Genomic DNA, 19,278 nt, shown 5'->3' on the forward strand with positions numbered 1-19,278 from the left:
AGCATATAATCCAAGCGATATTAACAATATTCAATATTATTGAATATTCTCGATAGGATTACGAGGCGTGTATTGTGTCTAACGGCTATTTAATAGCCCCTTTCTAAGTGCAATCTTCTTAATCGAATATAGACCTCCGCGGCTACCGGAGTAGCGCTTTTAGCATTAAATATAGCTTCCGAAGGGCTCTTCGATAAGATTAAGGACCGTACGTTGTAATTGAGGTTAAAGTTAGTATATAGAACGAGAATAGCGCGAGTCGACGCGTATATAGTAGCGGAGGCGCGTATTTTAAAGATTCGAGCGTAAGAGCGCTTTATATAGTATTCGTTTCTCGGTAGTATATAGAGGTCGAGGTTCTTACTATAATTATTAGCAATAATAGAGGCTCTCGACCGCTAGGCGATTATTAAGCGTAATATTATCTTTACCTTCGGAATACTAGCGATACTACTATAATAGATAGCCGTATATTAGCTACCTAGAGTGCGTACCCTCTATCTAGAAGATAGCAAAAGCGAGGCGGTTACTACTAGTCTATTAGAAGAAGGCGCTATACAAAGATTATATAAGTATACGCGCTTCTATCTAGATGCGTTTATATACCTATTTTAGCTTATATTACTATATCTACGGTATAGAAGGAGTATTAGTAAAGAATAGAAAGTATTAATATTCTTATATACCTTTGCGACTAATAGCTACACTCGAGACCTAGCTAAGGACTTTTACTACTTAGTAGACAAGTATAGTCGTATAATCTATAAGGTTATAGCCGCTATCTTAGAGGTATATCTAGCACTTATAAGTTATTACTTAAGCTGCTACGGACGACAATCTAGCGGTTAAGGCGAAGGGGCGGAAATACTAGCCTTTCTTTAAGGACGCTATTAGTGCGCTAGATAGCTCTTATATATTAGTATACGTACTAGTTAACTAGCAAGCAGTATTCCGTAATCGCAAGGGCACGCTATTATAGAATATATTAGCGGTCGTAGACTATAATATAAGGTTTACCTTTATTCTTACTAGATAGGAGGGCTCCGCTTACGACGGCTATATACTTAATAACGCTCGCTCGTACTATAGGTTTAGTATGCTAGAAGGACGATATTATCTCGCTAATACTAGCTATCTAAACAACGCGCCTTATATAGTGCTATATAGAGGGGTGCGGTATTACCTACGCAAGTAGTACCTAGCCTTAATAAAGCCGGCGGACTATAAGGAGCTATTTAACCTCTACTATAGTTCTCTTCGAAATATAGTTAAGCGGATATTTAGTATATTAAAACGACGATTTCGCATCTTCGAGAGCGCGCCGCAGTATAATATCTGCTCGCAAATAGCTATAGTATACGTTGCTACCGCCTTTTATAACATTCTCTAAGAGATAGGCGCGAAGGTAGACGAGAACTTTAAATTAGAGGCCGACGAGACTAACGATAGGCCCTTTAATAATGCCGCCGCCGCTGCAGAAGAAGATAATAGCGTTAAAGGACCGATAGATAGGATAAGGGATACGCTAGTACTAGAAATATAGCGACAATATTAACTATACCTAGAAGAAGAAAATAATAATATAGACGAGACTATATCTACTTAGTTATAGAAGTCGTAGATAGGGAGGGGCTTCTTTATATTCGATAGGGATGTTAAGAATCTTAGTCGTTACTTAGATATAGCTGTTTTGTATAGAGTTTCTCGTTTCTATAATGTAATACTCGACTTCCTACTATTTATATAGAATTTTATAGAGACAACTTCTAGCTACGAAACTCGGTTTTATATTAGAATCTTAGATCTTACTAAAACCGCACTAAAAGCTAGCGATATAATAATATTAAAAAAAAGCTATATTCGAGAATAGCTAACAGATCTAATACTTCTAGGCTTAAGACAATAATTTAAACTCTTTAAAGAACTCTTTAACTAACGCTATCGATATAGCCTATTACGCGTCTAACGGCGTACTAAGAAAGATATTAACTATGCCGCTATCTTCCGCCGTCGTTATCTTGCGATATAGTAGTCGCTTTTGCCTTAAAGTTAGGTCCTAAAGCTCCTCGTATCTAGCGACGAATTCCGCCGAGAATACGAGTCGCAATAGCGTATATACTAGTAGTAGTAGTATTGCTATTATCTCCGCCGTACGATATATTACCGCGACGATATTATCGATAGACTACTATATCCGATTCTAAGACTCTAATCGACGACGCTTAGCCTTAACGTTAGTATTATAGATTACCCGCTTTCGAGTATAGACATCGTCCTTCGGCGTATCTACCTTACTCTTAGTTACTATAATAGCTAGATCGGATACTACTAGCGTAGGAGGTAGAATTAGACTATTAAGCATCGCTTCTATAGATAAAACGTACTCTCTAGTAGCAGTTATATCGCCAAACAACTAGTCTAGTTTAACTAAGAATAGAAGCGGCTTCTTTAGGAATTTCTTCGCCCTTAGATAGATAGTAATATAAGCCTTTATAACATCGTCCGGAGCAGTTAAATAACTAGTGTTTAGATTAATGCCGAAGCTAGATTAAGCTAGCATCTTATGCTATATCTTCTAGTCTACTTTAAGGGCAGTAAGCTTGTTCTTTATAGACGTAGCTATAATACGAGCCTTCTACTAGGCCTATATAACGATAAGGTTTACTGCTATTACTACCGCTATAAACAGTCCCTTCTTAAAGCTAGAATCGGCCCTCTTACTATAGTTCTTATACCTATCGATAGCGCTAGTTATAAGGCACTATATCTTAGTATTATTAAACCGCTAGTTACTTTCTACTTTAACCTTAATAACTAGCGGTAGATTAAGGGCCGCCGCGAGCTTATCGAGTGTCTCTAGGTTCTATTATATGTCCGGCAATTGCGAATAATTAGGCGGTAGTTCTAGCTAAGAGTACTAAGACTAGTCGATTGCTTAAGATTCTATACTTTACTAACAAATTTGCTAGGCAATCGATAGTCTACGAGCGACTAGACCTATAGCTATCTCTTATATCGAACTACTAGCGACGAACGAGCTGTTACAATCGCTACCTCCTACCTTATTTTATACCTAAAGCTACTACCTAAAGTCTACGAAGGTTACGAGACTGCGCTAAGAACGCCTTTACCGAGATTGCGACGACACGATAACTATATTAGAAGACACACCTCGTTATCCAATTCACTTATTATAGCGGCCGCTAATGCAGAAGGTTATATGCTAATAAGCGCCACAATATTGAAGATTGGATTATAGACACGACAGGCTCTAGATCCATCCAGAGCTCAATCCATCGGACGCAACGCCAACGTGCAGGGACCTACACTTCTCTGTTCCAAAAAGCCACAATCATCTAGGCGAGCGCCATGAAAATAACCTTAAACTGATTTGGCCGGGCACTCGCACCGCCATTGCCTCGGCCGCTTGCTTGTCATTCGGGCTTGAAAAGATCGATGGATATGAAGACCGAAGACAACGAGCAACAACAACACGGTCTCCGTATGATTCTGACCCAGTAGTGGTAAGAAATTCAAGTTTTGATGTTCCCCTTGGCGAATGATCATCGTGACGACGTGACCAACACCTGCAAATCCGCGAACTGTGGCGCGTCCTCTCAGCGACTCGCGTAACATATGTGATCGACGATGCCTGTCAAGATTGTCCGATGGAGAGAGGTCCGCTCTAAAGCGGACACCCCCATACTATCTTTGCGTAGGCACCATAGATTGGGTCTTGCAATGGTCTCAGGCCCACGGCAAATAACTCCCGGCCGTGGCAATAACACGACAGCAAAGCCAAGTGTCGCTCCGGACAGGCACTCCACTGCCAGCAGAGGCAATTTCGATTAGTCCTTGCCAGCTGCTACGCGATACCTATGTTAGTAAAGGAGAAGTGCTCTGGACTGTTTTTGAGTAGCAGAGGAGAGTGAGAACATTGTAGCAAGAAGTCTGTCTTCATTTCGATTCCTTGGTGTGCTGCATACGGCAGCAATGTTCATTTGCTCACAGGGTATCTTTCGCGAACTCATAAAATCGTCATCCATATGCTTCATTCCCTCTGTTCGGTGCTCGCCAGCCTAGAAATCCTGTCCTTCTCTCCGAGTCTCGCCCGCTCTCTGCTTTTGTGTAGCCAGCACTTGTCTCCCTTAACATGGAAGTAGAAGTGTCTCCTGGACTACTTCTTTACTGTACTCGGCAGCCTGCAACGAGACCGTCTCAGCTCGGTCATGCTTGTACCTGATAAATTGAGGCACCAAGATCCTGTTGTCAATGTCTGGCACTGACATGTCTAGTACCCCTTCTGAGTATTCGTTGATTGGAGCAGGATTGCTGTTTGATAGTGCAATTGTGTGATGGTGTCTTTCAGCGCTGTGTCAGGCCAACCAATGCTGCACATCTACTGCAGTACCAGAGGTTCAAGCCGTAACTAATCATGTTGCTCTTTCCTGTCTGAACATCTATGCTGGGTGTGCGCTGACATCGCGAGCACCTTGCAAGCTCTGGTGACGAGACGGTGGAGCTGATGGATGACTTCGAGGAGCTTTCAGCCGAAGATGTTGAGTCGTCGCTCGTGACATGAAGCACGTTCTGGACTGGGTATGGCCGTGGTCTGCCACCCAGTTGCCCGTGGGCTGCAGCGGTCTGTCTGGACATGAAGTTCGATGCCATCGGCGGTTCCGTTGGTGGTGACAGAATTGCACTTTCGCGGCTTGCCAGTAGAGGGTGTTCTATGTATGCTAATGTATCGTCCCCAGGACTGAAGGTGGGTGAAGCAAAAGGCGTCTCGACTGAGAAGTGGCTGTAATTGTTGGCAGTGTCTCCAAGGGTAAAGTAGTCCGTTCGGGAGGCGATGTTGTGTTCTTGCATCACGGGCACGACATGTGCAGGCGATGTGATGTCGGATCGAATTGGCAAAACGCAAAACACTGGAATGCCCGTATGATCAGCAGCAAGGGGGTCGGTGACGACGCTCACCTGGGAGGAGCACCAAGTATGTATGTATATGAAGCGCAGCATACGAAGCGCAACCGGCGCCGACACATTTCAAAGATCGAGGATGTGAGCAGCCGACCAAACCGAACAGCGCCCGCGGGTGTACCAGGCCAGGCCAGGCCAGGCCACCAGCCCAGCTTGGCCAGTCGGCGAGGATCTCAGAGGGCGTGCAAAGGCTAGCAGTTGTGCGAGGCAGAGATTGCACCCAAATCCAGATCCGTGTCGCCCGCGCAGAAGAACCCAAGCCAAGCCTGGTGGCCGCATCGACCGATCGAAGGCGAAGGCGCAGTCCCACGTCCTTTCGACTGAGCCACACTTGCATCTGGTTGGTCGCTTGGTTGGTTCTGCTGAAACACTCGCCGGACTCACCACCGCTCTGTCTCTTTCATCGCCTGATCGCCTGTCCCCAGCATGATTCGGTGGTTGCCAACAGTGCTGCGTCGCGGTTACTTTCGCTATTCACATGGCATGGCAAGTCTTCGGCCACGTTCCGGCTGAATGAGTACCTACATAGGTGCTAGGTCTATCTCGTACATACCCTAGACGACATGACCATATTCACCGAGTGCGCCGCGTGGCTTTTGGGGCCCGAAGTCGGAAGAACTCACGACGAAACGCAATCGAGGTTCCTGAAAATCTGCAGCTTATACCACGACTGCCGAAGGCGTTAGACAATCACCTCACCAAACTACGATGATGACTGCCTGCGCATGGGCCACTAGGACTCGCTCCGAGACTTGTCCAAGATTATTCACTCTGCTCATCAATCGACAATCATGCCTTGAGTATGGCTGCCAGCTTTTAGTACATGTACGGCGTGGACCGCACTTCGTCATATTGGCGTAGGCCTAGACCAACCTCTCATGACCTACACCTGTGATGAGGAGCTCTTACACTTCTTACTTGTCGCTGGTCTCAGCTAGATCTTGGAACCAGCAGGTTTGAATGAAGGCGCTTGTCGGAACCTTCGTCCACTGTACAGTCCTTACTCACAACGGATGGTTCTTCTATGAACAGATGCAAAGCTCGCTCGTTGAACTATTCCCCCAGGCTAATCGCATGAGACATCCAGGCACTTCCCGCTGTGACCAGCGAGATCAGAAAGCCATCAATTCATTGATTCAGTTCCTGCGGGAAAAGCAAGCCTCGCGAGAAACACAGCATGCTCCAACAGTTCGGCTTGGCGATCCGACCAACCAGGCCCTCAGGGTTGTGGCATGCATGACCTTTCTTCTATGGGGCGCAAAAAGGCCCCACAAATTGCGGTGGCTTTCGTCTGGCCGTAGAGGCCTCAGGTAAGTTAGCTCTTGTCCTCTGACCGGGCTGTCTTTCCACAGCATTGCTTGCGGACCTGATGCGTTCTGTTCAGCCTGTAGGTCTGTGGTCGGTAAGATGCTTCCTGAGATCACTCGACGTCGAATTCAGCCCATAGCCTAGAGCGATCCACGAGAAAGCCCTTCTCGTCAAACGTTACGCCCTCCTTCTTGAGGAGGTCTAACTTCAGTTCCTGATTGACACCTGAAGGGGCTTTCTGCCATTCGCCCTTGAAGCCGCCAACATACTAAACAGTCCAGTCAGCAAATTGCCGCCGTGCATGGCTTGTTCTCTTGCTTGCTTACCCCGTCTGCGCCGATCACTCTGTGACAAGGCACTTCTGGGGCGAACGGATTGCGTCGAAGTGCACCGCCAACAGCTCGAGGACTCGAGTGAAGTGCTTTTGATAGGGCTGCGTATGTAGAAATCTTTCCTGCTGGTATTTGTCGCAACAAAGAGTACACTCGAGCTTGATACTCAGTGACGTTGATCTGTTTCGCGGACGCCATGGTCGTGCTTGTCATTACAAGGTCGGAGATGTAGAAGAACAAAGCTAAATGTAGTATTCACACAGGTTCTCTGTCAATTATTTATGACCCAGGACATTGCTGTAGAAGCATCGATGTAATGCACATCTAAAGCAACAACGTAGCAGGCAGCGACGCGTTGTGGAGTGAATTGGCGCGATTTGCATTGTGGTCCGCCGTAGCTCTGACGTGAGTGCCACTCGAGCCAATCTTCTCCAGCTCCAGCTGTTATGAAGGTTTGTCTCCACCTGCAACGTGACCACACGCTGACCGCAAGGTCATTAACCTTCACCAGGGCCGGCAGACAGGCACCGAATCGTCACCCAACCTCTTACCTCTGGAGTCCTCTTATACTGATCGAGTACCGGTATCTTCGAGCGTGAATACCAGCATGCGAAGTTGTTAAATGCCTAGGGTATGGTCAAGCAGGACGCAATAATCATGATCACGAACACTTGAGATCAGGTCTAGCCGAGCGAGCACCATCTCTAGCTCAACACTGAGCATCCGTAAACCCGCTATTCCGAAGGCAGTACGGTCGAGATCCATACCAACGACCACCATGTCGCGCCTATTCCCAAAATTGACCGCGAGTGGCCTGCAAGCCACGACATATCTGCTCGGCATCGCGTTGTTCAGCATATCCTTCCTGGTGTTCCTCAATAGCAGCATCTCGTTTGTGGTGACGGAAGTCATTGGTCAGAAAGAGAAGGTTGGAGATGCAGTGGGGACACTTGGCTTCGCAGACGAACTGCTAGCCCTGGTGGCATGTCCCTTATGGGTAGGTTGGAGGCATACGTGACCATGAGCGAAGGATATTCTCGCTGATTTTGTGCTTCTTGCTTCCAGGGTATGTTGTCGGATCGAATAGGCGTCAGGGCTGTCGCAGTCACCGGCTATTGCATTGTCGCGTTTAGTTTGGTATGCCTAGTACAGAGCACGAATGTGTACCCGGAGCTCCTGTTAGGACGGCTGTTGTTCAGCTTAGGTGGCGCTGCTTGCTCGACAATGGTCACAGCGGTACTACCCAGCATGGTTGCAGAACCACATGTGCACGAGGATGATGAGACTCCAGCACCAAACGGCAATGTGGCTAGACTGCGCCAAGAAGAACGGGGTCGGAATGGCAGCATAGGTCATGCGCCATCTCCAAGCATCAACAGCGAATTGACCATTACGCCAGCAAGTTTTGCGTCTGATACCCAGCGCCAGGATGCACAAATCAAAGGATCTGGAGAAGATGATGCGTTCGAGACCGACCGGACAGCAGGTACCTCCGAGCTAGCTGGACTGGTCGGATTTTTCACTGGTGCAGGTGCACTCCTGGCTCTGGCGATACTTCTACCTTTACCTGCCTACCTTCAACACGATGGCTTCAGTCAAGCAAGCAGCGTTCAGGTCAGCTTCTACATTGTAGCTGGGATCGCTGTGCTCGTTGCTATATTCATATTTATTGGACTCCGCAATCTGCCTGGTGAGGAGAAGAAGAGTTTGTCATCTCTCCTCAGACCGCCATATGACGAGACCACGACGATAGGGCCAGAAGGACATCCTCACACGGTCCTCTCTCCGGCGCCTTCCTATATTGCCCTTGCAAAGGAGTCTTTGAGGCTTGGATTCACCGATCCTGCGATCGGGCTCGGCTATCTTGGAGGTTTCGTTGCACGCGCATCATCTGTCGGCATCTCGCTCTTCATCCCCTTGTTTGTGAATGCCTACTTCGTCCGCAACGGACTATGCACATCGAATCCGGACAACATCTCTGACATCAAACGGGAATGCGAACGCGCATATAAGCTCGCTGCGGCTCTCACTGGGATCGGCGAGACTGCAGCTTTGATTTGTGCGCCGATCTTTGGATACGTGGGCGGTCGAGCGGCAAGAAACAAATGGTCAGAATGGCCACTTCTGGTCGCGTCCATTGTCGGTATCGCTGGATATGTCAGCTTTGGTGTGCTCAAAAATCCAGATGCATTTCACGGAGGTGGAGGACAATGGGCGTTTCTATCTGTCATCTTCATCGGTATCAGCCAGATCGGAGCTATCGTTTGCTCACTCGGCCTGTTAGGCCGCGGTATAAACGGGAACACACAGATTGCCCAAACAGGCGCGCATGGAAGGTCGCACGTAGTCGCACCATCAGAAATTGGAGCTGCAAACGGAGACGAGAGCGCGGCACTGCTACCTAATGCTCCAACCGCAAAGTCAGCTGCATCTATCGATCGAAAGCGACTAAAAGGATCCATCGCTGGCATGTACAGCTTCATCGGCGGAGCTGGCATCCTGATCCTGACCAAATTGGGAGGCGCTCTGTTCGACACATGGACTCCTGGCGCACCATTTTTCATTATGGCAATCTTTAATGCGATGCTACTTGCGGCGATTATACTTGTTGGGGCCCGGGTGGAAGCGCAGTACTAGGGAAGCACAGGGTAGAGGGGTCTTCATTGCCGCCTCGAAGCATAGAATAGTCGTATAAAAGAAGAAAATGTCAAGTCTGCGCGACTCTGCGGTGTGCATTTCATGATCAGGTCTACTCCTCGTTATTCGATTGCTCACTTTCAACAAGGATTTTGCGCAATAAAAATGTGACGTGTGAAATGTGACCGCCTCGGATTTCTGTCACTTTGGCGCGACTTTCTGCGCTCAGGCTTGCAAAGCGCTATTAAAGTTCATAAAGTTAAACGCGTCCAGTCCCTGAGAGCGCGTCGCACCAAAACATTGCCATTGCCATTGCCATTGCCATTGCCGCTCGACTCGCCAATGTCTTGGATTCCTGCGTGACGTTGGATATCTTGGGCGTGAGAGCCAGAGCAAGACACAAAGGTTTCGAAAAGGGTCCCCGCACCTTCTCGCGGGCAGCCGACCAAATGGCAGGCACCCTCAAGGAAAGAGCGTCGCGACTGCACGAAGTAGCTAAAGCGCTCTTGCCCACTGCTGCTGAAGACTCGGCTTCGGTTTTGTCCAAGCCAAAGAACATTTACATCGTCCTCGAGCGCGCCGACAATCCGTGCAATCTCGACCACCCAGACATCGACAGCTTTTTCTGGATCAAAGGCAGCAAGGTTCGATCACCAAGTCCCGACATGGACATCCATCGCTGACAGCTCACTAGAAAGTCTCCTTCGCCAAACTTATGGACGTCTATCGAGCTCGTGTCCCGGGCGCCTCGGATGTGGAGCTCAACGTGGGAGGCAACACCATGCACGATCAAGCTACTATTGGCGATATTCCAGAAATCAAAGATCAACTCGTTGTCGTTTCGGCTGTCAAGCGCGAGTCGCCAGCACCCACATCATCCTTCAGCAATGCTGCCAGCAGTCAGAGCTCCGTCCGACAGCCTCTTCAGCCGGTTAATCGCCAGCTTTCGACGCCGCTGAAGCGGAGCGCAGACGAATTGGCAGTCAAGCACGAATGCAAAAGCCCAGTTGGTCTGCCTCCAGCTCAGCCTGTATTAGAAGCCGCTGCGACTCCTCGTGCAGCCACGCCTCTTGGCCCCAACCCAACGCTTGGAGCATACCCGGCTGCAGGCACTCTCAAACAGGAGCAAAAGGATGATGATGATGATGAGCAGCACATGCCGGAAACCCAGTACGAGCCCCGATATCAAGAAAATCCGTTTACCAAGAAGCAAGAAGATCTTGAAGACGCCGAACCCGCCCTGCGCGGAGTACCACTCTTGGACCTCATCAAGGATGGCACGCCAGAGAGGCTTGAAGCTGGCGTGGAAGCTGGCTTACGCATTTTATCCAAGGTTGAAGCTCCCCTGAAGGAGCTGCATGACAATCAGGATGCTCAGAACTGGCTTGCTCAAATTGCCAAGGTACGCGAAGGCGCTAAGCGAGCACGAACTGTCGTAGGCGTTGTCGGCAATACTGGTGCAGGCAAGTCAAGTGTCATCAACGCTATGCTGGACGAAGAGAGATTGGTTCCCACGAACTGCATGCGTGCTTGCACAGCGGTTGTCACAGAGCTTTCGTTCAACTACAGCAACAATCCTGCCGCCAAGTATAGAGCAGAGATCGAGTTCATCCAGCCGGAGGACTGGCAAAAGGAACTTGAAATCCTCTTCCAAGAGATTTTCGACGAGGGTGGGGGCTTCAGCAAGGAAATCTCCAATCCAGACAGCGACGCCGCAATCGCGTATGCGAAGGTGAGAGCTGTCTACAACACCTACACTCGCGAGATGCTCGCCAACACTAGCATTGAATCTTTGATGGGCAACAAGAGAGTCAGTAACCTGCTTGGCACATCAAAGAAGATCGCCGCTCGCGAACCTGGCTCCTTCTACAAACAACTCCAACAGTGGGTCGACAGTAAAGAGAAAGGCTCGGAGAAGCTGGACAAGAACGGCAACCAGATTGCCAGGAAAGTCCGCGACTTCGAGGCATGGCCACTGATCAAAGTGGTAAAGATTTTCTGCAAGTCGCCAGCTCTGTCGACCGGAGCCTGCATCGTTGATCTACCAGGTGTTCACGATAGTAATGCCGCGCGTGCCGCTGTCGCCGAGAGTTACATGAAGTGTTGTACTGGTCTATGGATTGTTGCTCCAATTACCCGAGCGGTTGACGATAAGGCGGCGAAGCATTTGTTGGGCGAATCTTTCAAGCGACAACTCAAGTATGACGGAACGTACAGTGCTGTCACCTTCATTTGCAGCAAAACCGATGACATTTCTCGCATGGAGGCCGGTGATAGCCTTGGCTTGAACGATCAGCTGGCAGAGCTGGATGAGAAGGCGAACGAGCTGGAGAAGAAGCGCGGCGAGCTCAAGAAGAAGAAAGATGCTGCCAAAGGAAAGCAGAAGGATCTTGACGCCAGCATTGAGCAGATCGAAGATGACATCGACGTGTGGGAGAAGTTGTCCGACGATCTTGAAAGCGGCAAAACAGTATATGCGCCCTCCCAATCCGCGAAGAAGAGGAAAGCGTCCCGATCATCCCAACCAGTGAGCAAGCGCCGACGCCGCGCGATGGACTCTGATGATGAAGATGAAGACATGGACTATGAGGATTCTGCCTCAGAGCGAGAACTTGAACAGGAGCGGGGAGGTGGAACACCTGAACCACCTGGAGAGGCGCTTACCGTAGCTAACGTCGAAGCGAAGCTTGAAGAGCTGCGCCAGCTCAAGAAAGAGGCACGTCGCGAGAAGCGATCACTTGGCGATTCCCTCGAGGAAATACAGAACCTCGTCGACAGTGTGAACGTTGACCTGGCCGACGTCAATGCAAAAAAAGACGCTATTTGCATCGCTGGTCGCAATGACTACTCTCGGGGGGCCATACAGCAGGACTTTGCGGCAGGCGTTCGCGAGCTGGATATGGAGACAGCGGAGGAGGAAGATCCAGACAATTTCGACCCAGAAATCGACATAAGAGACTATGAAAAAGTTGCGGAGAGCCTGCCAGTCTACTGTGTCAGCAGCAGGGCGTATCAGAAGCTGTCAGGCAGATTGAAGCGAGACAATGATGTCCCTGGATTCACCGACATCAAGGAGACGGAGATTCCTGCTCTCCAAGCCCATTGCAAGAAGCTTACTGAAGCCGGCCGGCAGGCAACCTGTTCCAGGTTTCTCAATAGTGTCAAGCAATTGCTCACCTCGCTTCAGATCTGGGCAGGAGATGACGGCACTGGGACAAAGTTGAGTGCGGCCCAGAGAGATTCCGAAAAGGCATGGCTCGCACGTAAACTGAAAGAGCTGGAAAAGGCGCTCGAAAAGACGGTCAAGGTAACACTTGATGATGCCATTGAAACTCTGAACGAGCAGCTATTCGATAAATTTGGGCCCGCAATCCAAGCTGCCACCGACGAGGCCCTGCCAAAAGCGAGATCGTGGGGCAATCGTAAGTGTGATGATAATGATCGGCCTTATCTCCACAAGACCATGGCTGATTTCATGTGAACAGGTCGAGAAGAAGGCGGACTGCTTTGGGCGACATACAAGGCTACGACGCGGCGTAAAGGTTCATCACACATTCGCACAAGCCCATTCCTGAGGGACATTTTGCTGACTAGTAGTGTTTGCTTGTTGCAGGTGTATTCAGTGGTGCGAGCGGTGCTCGTGACTTCAACGGGGAGCTTACCGAGCCAATCTACAAGATGCTGGCCAGCGCTTGGGAGCGGTGCTTTCAGCGACGGCTTCCGACAATCCTGCGATCTCTTCGCAAGTCAGCTTCGACTGTCCTGCATCAGTTCCATGCCGAAGCTGAGCGCCGTGCGACAGAGAGAGGCCTCGGATTGCCTCGCATCCGGATGCTTGCGGGACAGTTGGAAGCATACACTGCTATATTCCAAGACCTGTGTGAGACAGCTGTAACACTGCTCAACAATGGACAAAAGGACATCAATCGCGAGTTCACGCCGATCATCACGGCCGCAATGGAGCCGGCCTACACAGTTTGTTCTGAGGAGAGAGGCGCAGGCTCGTTCGCGCGCATGAAAAACCACATGACGTCTCATGTTCAGGGTTGCCAGGACGACATGTTCAGGACTGCGTCGGAGGAAGTGCGAGCTAGTTTGGAGCGGCTGTGCAAGACGATTCGCAAGGATCTGCTTGAAAAATCGGATCAGGTCTTCGTCAGTATGAGCAGGGACTACATGGTACGAATGGCGCGTTGTGGTGTATTCCATTCTCTGACTAACCATCTATTCCCAGGGAGTCAACACTGCAGAGGTTAAGCTTACAAGAGAAGAGCGTGTTGCGCGCAGAAGCGTGGATGAAGCTGTGCGGTCCGCCGACCAGGAGTTCCGTGATGTGCTGGAGCGAGATATCGAAGAGCTCAAGGCCATGGCCGCTCTCGGTGACAGCGGCGACGCGGCTCATGGCGCTGAGGCGGATGAAGAGGCTATGGAAGTCGACAATGACAGTGACGACCATGCCTTCGAGGACGAGCGTGACACGGCTGGGTCGGAAGGTGATACTCCTGCGCACACGCCTCAGACCAGCACCACCGGGGTGGGTGTTGCTGGCCACGTCGATGAGAAGCAGGAAATAATAATGCACGCAGAGCAGGAAGTGGTCAGTCAGGGTGGAGTGGCAGCAGCGACAGCATGTGCAGACACAACAGAGCAGTAGGATGTGCTCATCAATAATGCTCCCGTGTTGGTGGTCTCTGCACGTCATCGGCGCACCGCACCGCACCGCTCAGGAATAATAATGTGGCTTGCTTTGCGTTGGGTGTTCCTAACATGGCTTACTGTAAACATAACCTATTCTTGTCCTCTCCATGCATTTTTGGGCCTTGGCGGGGTGTGCTGATGCGCGCCAAGAAAGCGTGGAGGCGATGGTTATATTTAGATGACGGAAGACGGCCGGCTCTCGGTGCAAAATCTTGACAGGCATGTGCGATGCGGCCGACGTTTTTCGGGAACGGCTCGATGGCCCGGATACGGGGATACGGGACGATAGCAGCACGCTATGCCACTTCGCCACTGTGGGGAGGGGAGGATTATTTTCAGGCACAACACAAGCACCGTGCCGTCTGACCGCTAAGCCCATCGAACGGCGGTGGAAGGGAGGGGAGGCGACCGTACCGTAGCGTGGCCATCGCCGCCTTTCCTTTCTCCAATGCCCCGCGCGCGCCCGCTGCTCGTTCCTCGTTTGCCGTATACGCCGTCTCGCGTGTGCAAAGCCCGCAAGACGATGCGGATCATGAATGCCCCTCGCTGCATGTATTGCATGAGAATATATGGAAGACACTGATCCATGTCTCTCTAGGAGCCCTCCCGCTATTTCAGGAATGATCCCCTATGCACACGCATACGCACACCCTCCACCACTCCTTCAACGACACATGTTCAACCATCACCACCCGCTTCACGTCGATGACCGCAATCCTACCCTACCCTTCAGCAATCGGGACACGCGACACATATATGTGCACAAGATCGGATCGGCCACTCGCTTCGTCTTCGACGACACCGAGCTGAATGGACCGTGATCAACGCGCGCAGAATGATCATCGCCGAGCGCATCTCGTTGCGAGTAGGAGGAGCTGGAGCAACCAACAAGATCGACCCCCCGTCGTTTCTCCAATGGCCTCAACAGGACCGACGCATTACACACATTGGGAGCACATACCAGCCCCAGACAGACCGAGAGCTTGGCGTGGCCCGGCGGACACAAGAACGCCAGTATCGCCATTGACGCCTGCACCCCGGCTCGATCGATCTTTCGACCAGAGCACACAACATCATCCAAGTCCAAGGGCGAGTCGTCGTTGCAGACCAAGTAATCCAACCAACACGCATGCCTATGCATCTCCTCCACACCGCATGCCTCCTGCTCTACTTTTCCCCCAAGCAGACACGGATGAAGACCGCCGCAGCATGTATAGCGCTCCCGACCAGCTGCAGCACTACCCAAGGTCGGTGAGCCAGCCAAGTACCCCTCGAGCCGTTCCAAGCTTTTTCTCGGAAGAAACGAACGAGCCATCATTCCCACGAGCCCCGACTTATCCGCCTGCCAGCAGGCGAAGGCCACGCAGCACTAGTAACATTGGCGATGGCACTTTTACCCATGCAGAGGATTTCCACCTATTTGTCCAAGCGACATCCGGCCTTGGACCCGAGCAGCCGTTTCGGAATGCTGCATCCGGCGCAGCTGCTCAGAACGATCGCAGTGCGACTTCAAACGCGCAGCATGTGCAAGGCGAGACAATGATCTCTCCTGGCACAACGCAGACCCCGACCACGCTCTTAGCGCTCCGACAACTTGCGCAGATGCCCGAGGCGTCCCATACCACACCTTTACGGCCAGAGCCACGAATATTATCGACGGAACAACCTGACACACGACATCCTGGCGTCCATGTATGGCTGCAGCCGCCAAGTGCAACTTGGGAAAATGATGAACCAAATGCTGAGGACGATGAGTTGCCAGACTACGCTGCGTCCCAAGCACAGGCTCAAGCGGCGCAGCGCGTGCAGGCAGCACGACGAGCGCAAGAACTTGCAAGAAGGTGGCAGCAAAGTCGATGAAAAGAGGGAATGATGCGTTTGCAAGCCTTTGTAAAGACTTATCCGACGATAACTCAAGAGTTCACGTATGGCGATCGACAAGAAGAAGATGGTCGTCGCAGAAATTTGTATCTACTGTACAGATACCAAGCCGAAGCGCCTTGTAACCGAAGGCCAATACTGTATCATTAACATGGCGAGGATATTACGAGATGTCGACTCTTGGCTACAGTGGTTCTTCCAATAATGTTGGATGTCGTGACTACAATAAGCGATCGATCGACAATCGCTCCACTCTTCCGGCCATGCACGGTCGCGTCACGACCGTCAGGAACAGGAAAAGCGCAACCAATCCAAATGCGTACGCCCTGTGCTATCAACTTCATTCCTCCCAAGATGCTTATTTGGTTGTGTTGTGACCGGTGTAGCTTCCTGTTACACTTCACTATACATTGATTGCTACGATGACCAAACCAAGAGTGTTGTACTGGTGAGATCTCTTCGACTTCTGATGTCGGGTGGGTTCATCTGACAATCCCTAGGTTTCGAACCGACTTGAGACTTCACGATTCGCCAGCGTTGAAGGCTGCTCTTGACCTACAACCTGAAGTCCTGTATGCCTTCATCATATCGACCCTTAGTACAGTGTCTTACGGCCTTTCAGGTATCCGATCTGGTGTTGGGACTCTCACTACGTCTACAGGGCAAGAGTAGGAGCAAATCGGTTTCAATTCCTCGTACGTTGCACTGACGAGTGTTCCGTGCCACCCTTTCGAGCTGATGTGAACCACCCAGATCGACTGTCAAAACGATGTCTCGAAAAGCATCACGAAGTTGAACAAGAAGAGCAAGCTTTTCGTGCTTCGTGAGCCTGCAGTGACACTATTGCCGAAGCTCTTCAAGGCTTGGAAAATTAGCCATTTGGTCTTCGAAAAGGATACTGATGCTTACGCACGAGAGCGAGATGCCAAGGTCACCGAAGCAGCCAAGAAGGCAGGAGTGGAAGTCATCGTAAGTTGAAATGACGCGTCCATTATTGTATCGCGATGCGGACTGACCATATGTGGCGGTTTCTAGATTAAGAACGGAAGGACTCTCTTCGACCCAGACGACATCGTGAAGGCGAACGGCGGGAAACCAACGATGAGTATCAGCCAACTTCAACAGGCAGGAGCGAAAATCGGGGACATTGAGCAACCCATCGATGCACCAAAGTCTTTGCCTGACCCCGGAGACATGACCTTGAAGATTGAGCAAACCAAGCCCGATCCGAATCCCGACTTCAACGAGAGCCATCGCGAGAGCGACGATGCAACTTTCGACTCGGGAATCGCTGGTCCAAGTGGTAAATTTGATCCTCCTACGCTTGCGGAGCTGGGCATGAAAGCTGCTACCTCGCCACACAAGGGCGGCGAGTCTGTCGTCTTGCACAGTCTGGAGAATATTCTGGCTGATGAAGGTGAGCACATCGAAGTTTCAGCCTCTCCATGTGGTGTAGCATCTCAGTTTGGAGAGACTCGCTGACCATAATCTCTTCACGCCAGACTACGCGGCCACGTTCCAGAAGCCGAAAACGTCTCCAGCTGCATTCGAGCCACAATCGACCTTTTTGACCTCCCCATATCTGCACTTCGGTGCTCTGTCATGCCGCTACGTAGGTCACTTCGCCTGCAGCCCGCACAAAGTATGCTAAATCCATATCCAGTTCTATCATCGAGTCGCAGAGATTGTCGAGAGGAGAAAGAAGGAGAAGAAGCCCACGAGCTCGCCACCCGAATCATTGGCCGGGCAACTTCTTTTCCGCGACATGTATTTTGCGGCACAGGCCTCGCTTGGCTGGAGCTTTGGTCAAACATACAACAATTCTCACTGCCGCTTTGTGCCATGGCATCTTCCCAGCAAAGTCGACATTCTGAGTAAGCGCACGACTGGAGCGTATGAGATTGACGATGAGGAGAAAGAAATCTGGTTCCAGCGGTGGCGGTCCGGCACCACTGGTACGCATTCAATAAAGAGCAGCCCGTCATTATGGAAGCAGTGCAGCTGCTAACAGGTGGTCTAGGCTTTCCGTGGATAGATGCAATCATGAGGCAGCTTAGAGCCGAGGGCTGGATCCAGTACGATATTGTCTTTACCTGAGAGAATTCTTTCGCTAATCATATGCTTGTCCAGTCATTTAGCAAGACATTCAGTGGCATGCTTCTTGACCAGGGGTGGATGTTACATCTCGTGGGAAAGAGGTGCTGAGGTGTTTGAAGAACTATTGATTGATCACGAAGCTGCATGTAACATTGGGAATTGGCAATGGCTCAGCTGTACGGCATTTTTTGCTCAATTCTATCGGTGGTAAGCACCAACAGTATGGGGAGGAGTTCGCGAGTAGCGACGCTGACACAACCAACAGTTACAGCCCAATTGCTTTTGGAAAGAAATGGGATCCGGGTAACTCCTCGTTGATGCAAGGCCCGAGCACAGTGCAATGCTGACAACAATTTCAGATGGCGACTTTGTCCGCAAATACGTACCAGAGCTTAAAGACTTCCCCAAGAAATTCATTTACGAGCCACACAAGGCACCCATCGCCGATCAGAAAAAGGCCGGAGTGCTCATCAAAGGAGACGGCTCGGACACGGAGATGGATGGACTGAAAGTATACCCAAAGCCCATGTTCGACTTCAATGAACGACGTGAAATCTGTCTTCAGGGCATGAAGAATGCATATCAAGTGGGAATGTACGGCACGCACGAGAAAGTGCTTGATGGCAGCTGGAAGCAGGCTTTCGACGATGCGGCTGAAGGTCCGACCGAGGGCGATCATGGAGGTCCGGGTGGACTGGACACTTACTCTGATGCGGACGGCGCCGAAGAGGCAGATCCAGTTGCAGCGAAAACGTCGAAATTGAAGAAGCAAGGTTCGAAAGGAAGTGCTTCAACGCAGTCGAGCCCCAAAGCCACACGGGCTGGACACAAGAGAGAACATTCCCAGAGCACTCTCGATGGGAAATTTGAGAAGCGGACCAGGGGCTGAGCTGTGGGGGTCGTCTGATCAAGAGTTCGATTACCCATGATCCGGTTGAGTGCTGTTCTTGGCTGGTGCTACTTGAGAGATCAATTCGGTGTTGTACAACGGGCGATGGCTCCTCGGGCGACGGGCAGTAGTTCTATGGCGTCTTCAAAGCCTGCTGTGACGCTTGCCTTCTTCATCCTCGTTCGACGAAACCTTCTCCACCAACCCGTCGATATCGTTCTCGAGAGCCCCACCGTATAGAGCAGGCGGATGGAAAGCCAAATTAGACAGTTGACTCGGAATAGAGTCATTAGATTCACTTGCCTTCGGTATCAATTGTGGCCAAGAGCATGGATGCCGCACAAAACTGTGAACTGAACAGCTCCGATGTTTCTGATTGCGGGATGGATGCTCGTCTCTCCAGAGTCATTCCATACTCCGTCGACATATCGACCAATGACTGAATTCATAATGGGA

The 19,278-nt window shown here is 50.5% G+C and overlaps 8 protein-coding genes across 8 annotated transcripts; 5 read left to right on the top strand and 3 right to left on the bottom strand.

Moving 5' to 3' along the window:
- Nucleotides 1-1,036: 1,036 nt before the first annotated feature.
- Nucleotides 1,037-1,195, top strand: MYCFIDRAFT_28916 (uncharacterized protein; the record flags this gene model as incomplete). Its single annotated transcript, XM_007921706.1, has 1 exon — nt 1,037-1,195. A coding segment is annotated over one exon (159 nt), but the record flags the coding sequence as incomplete, so codon positions are not given.
- Nucleotides 1,196-3,939: 2,744 nt separating this feature from the next.
- On the bottom strand, nt 3,940-5,036 carry MYCFIDRAFT_181511 (uncharacterized protein). The gene has a single exon (XM_007923817.1). It carries the CDS (start codon nt 4,867-4,869, stop codon nt 4,366-4,368), a length of 504 nt encoding a protein of 167 aa, XP_007922008.1. The 5' UTR covers nt 4,870-5,036; the 3' UTR covers nt 3,940-4,365.
- A 1,364-nt stretch (nt 5,037-6,400) lies between these two features.
- On the bottom strand, nt 6,401-6,818 carry MYCFIDRAFT_62980 (uncharacterized protein; the record flags this gene model as incomplete). The annotated part of the gene is made up of 2 exons (XM_007922074.1): nt 6,401-6,556; nt 6,615-6,818. The coding sequence occupies 2 exons, from the start codon at nt 6,816-6,818 to the stop codon at nt 6,401-6,403; spliced, it is 360 nt and encodes a 119-aa protein (XP_007920265.1).
- A 288-nt stretch (nt 6,819-7,106) lies between these two features.
- On the top strand, nt 7,107-9,346 carry MYCFIDRAFT_149938 (uncharacterized protein). Its single transcript, XM_007923818.1, has 2 exons — nt 7,107-7,617; nt 7,686-9,346. The coding sequence occupies exons 1-2, from the start codon at nt 7,399-7,401 to the stop codon at nt 9,255-9,257; spliced, it is 1,791 nt and encodes a 596-aa protein (XP_007922009.1). The 5' UTR covers nt 7,107-7,398; the 3' UTR covers nt 9,258-9,346.
- On the bottom strand, nt 9,328-9,924 carry MYCFIDRAFT_170805 (uncharacterized protein; the record flags this gene model as incomplete). The annotated part of the gene is made up of 4 exons (XM_007923819.1): nt 9,328-9,343; nt 9,374-9,476; nt 9,523-9,882; nt 9,912-9,924. The coding sequence occupies 4 exons, from the start codon at nt 9,922-9,924 to the stop codon at nt 9,328-9,330; spliced, it is 492 nt and encodes a 163-aa protein (XP_007922010.1).
- A 624-nt stretch (nt 9,925-10,548) lies between these two features.
- On the top strand, nt 10,549-13,436 carry MYCFIDRAFT_10329 (uncharacterized protein; the record flags this gene model as incomplete). Its single annotated transcript, XM_007921452.1, has 2 exons — nt 10,549-12,683; nt 12,890-13,436. Coding segments are annotated over 2 exons (2,682 nt in total), but the record flags the coding sequence as incomplete, so codon positions are not given.
- Nucleotides 13,437-14,411: 975 nt separating this feature from the next.
- Nucleotides 14,412-15,360, top strand: MYCFIDRAFT_210061 (uncharacterized protein; the record flags this gene model as incomplete). Its single annotated transcript, XM_007923820.1, has 1 exon — nt 14,412-15,360. A coding segment is annotated over exon 1 (594 nt), but the record flags the coding sequence as incomplete, so codon positions are not given.
- An 898-nt stretch (nt 15,361-16,258) lies between these two features.
- Nucleotides 16,259-19,162, top strand: MYCFIDRAFT_201892 (uncharacterized protein; the record flags this gene model as incomplete). The annotated part of the gene is made up of 11 exons (XM_007923821.1): nt 16,259-16,284; nt 16,337-16,408; nt 16,459-16,531; nt 16,590-16,805; nt 16,872-17,253; nt 17,339-17,448; nt 17,500-17,791; nt 17,857-17,911; nt 17,967-18,140; nt 18,199-18,236; nt 18,293-19,162. 11 exons carry the CDS (start codon nt 16,259-16,261, stop codon nt 18,820-18,822), a joined length of 1,968 nt encoding a protein of 655 aa, XP_007922012.1. The 3' UTR covers nt 18,823-19,162.
- Nucleotides 19,163-19,278: the final 116 nt, after the last annotated feature.

Source organism: Pseudocercospora fijiensis (genome assembly GCF_000340215.1).
Source record: "Pseudocercospora fijiensis CIRAD86 unplaced genomic scaffold MYCFIscaffold_1, whole genome shotgun sequence".
NCBI lineage: Eukaryota > Fungi > Ascomycota > Dothideomycetes > Mycosphaerellales > Mycosphaerellaceae > Pseudocercospora > Pseudocercospora fijiensis.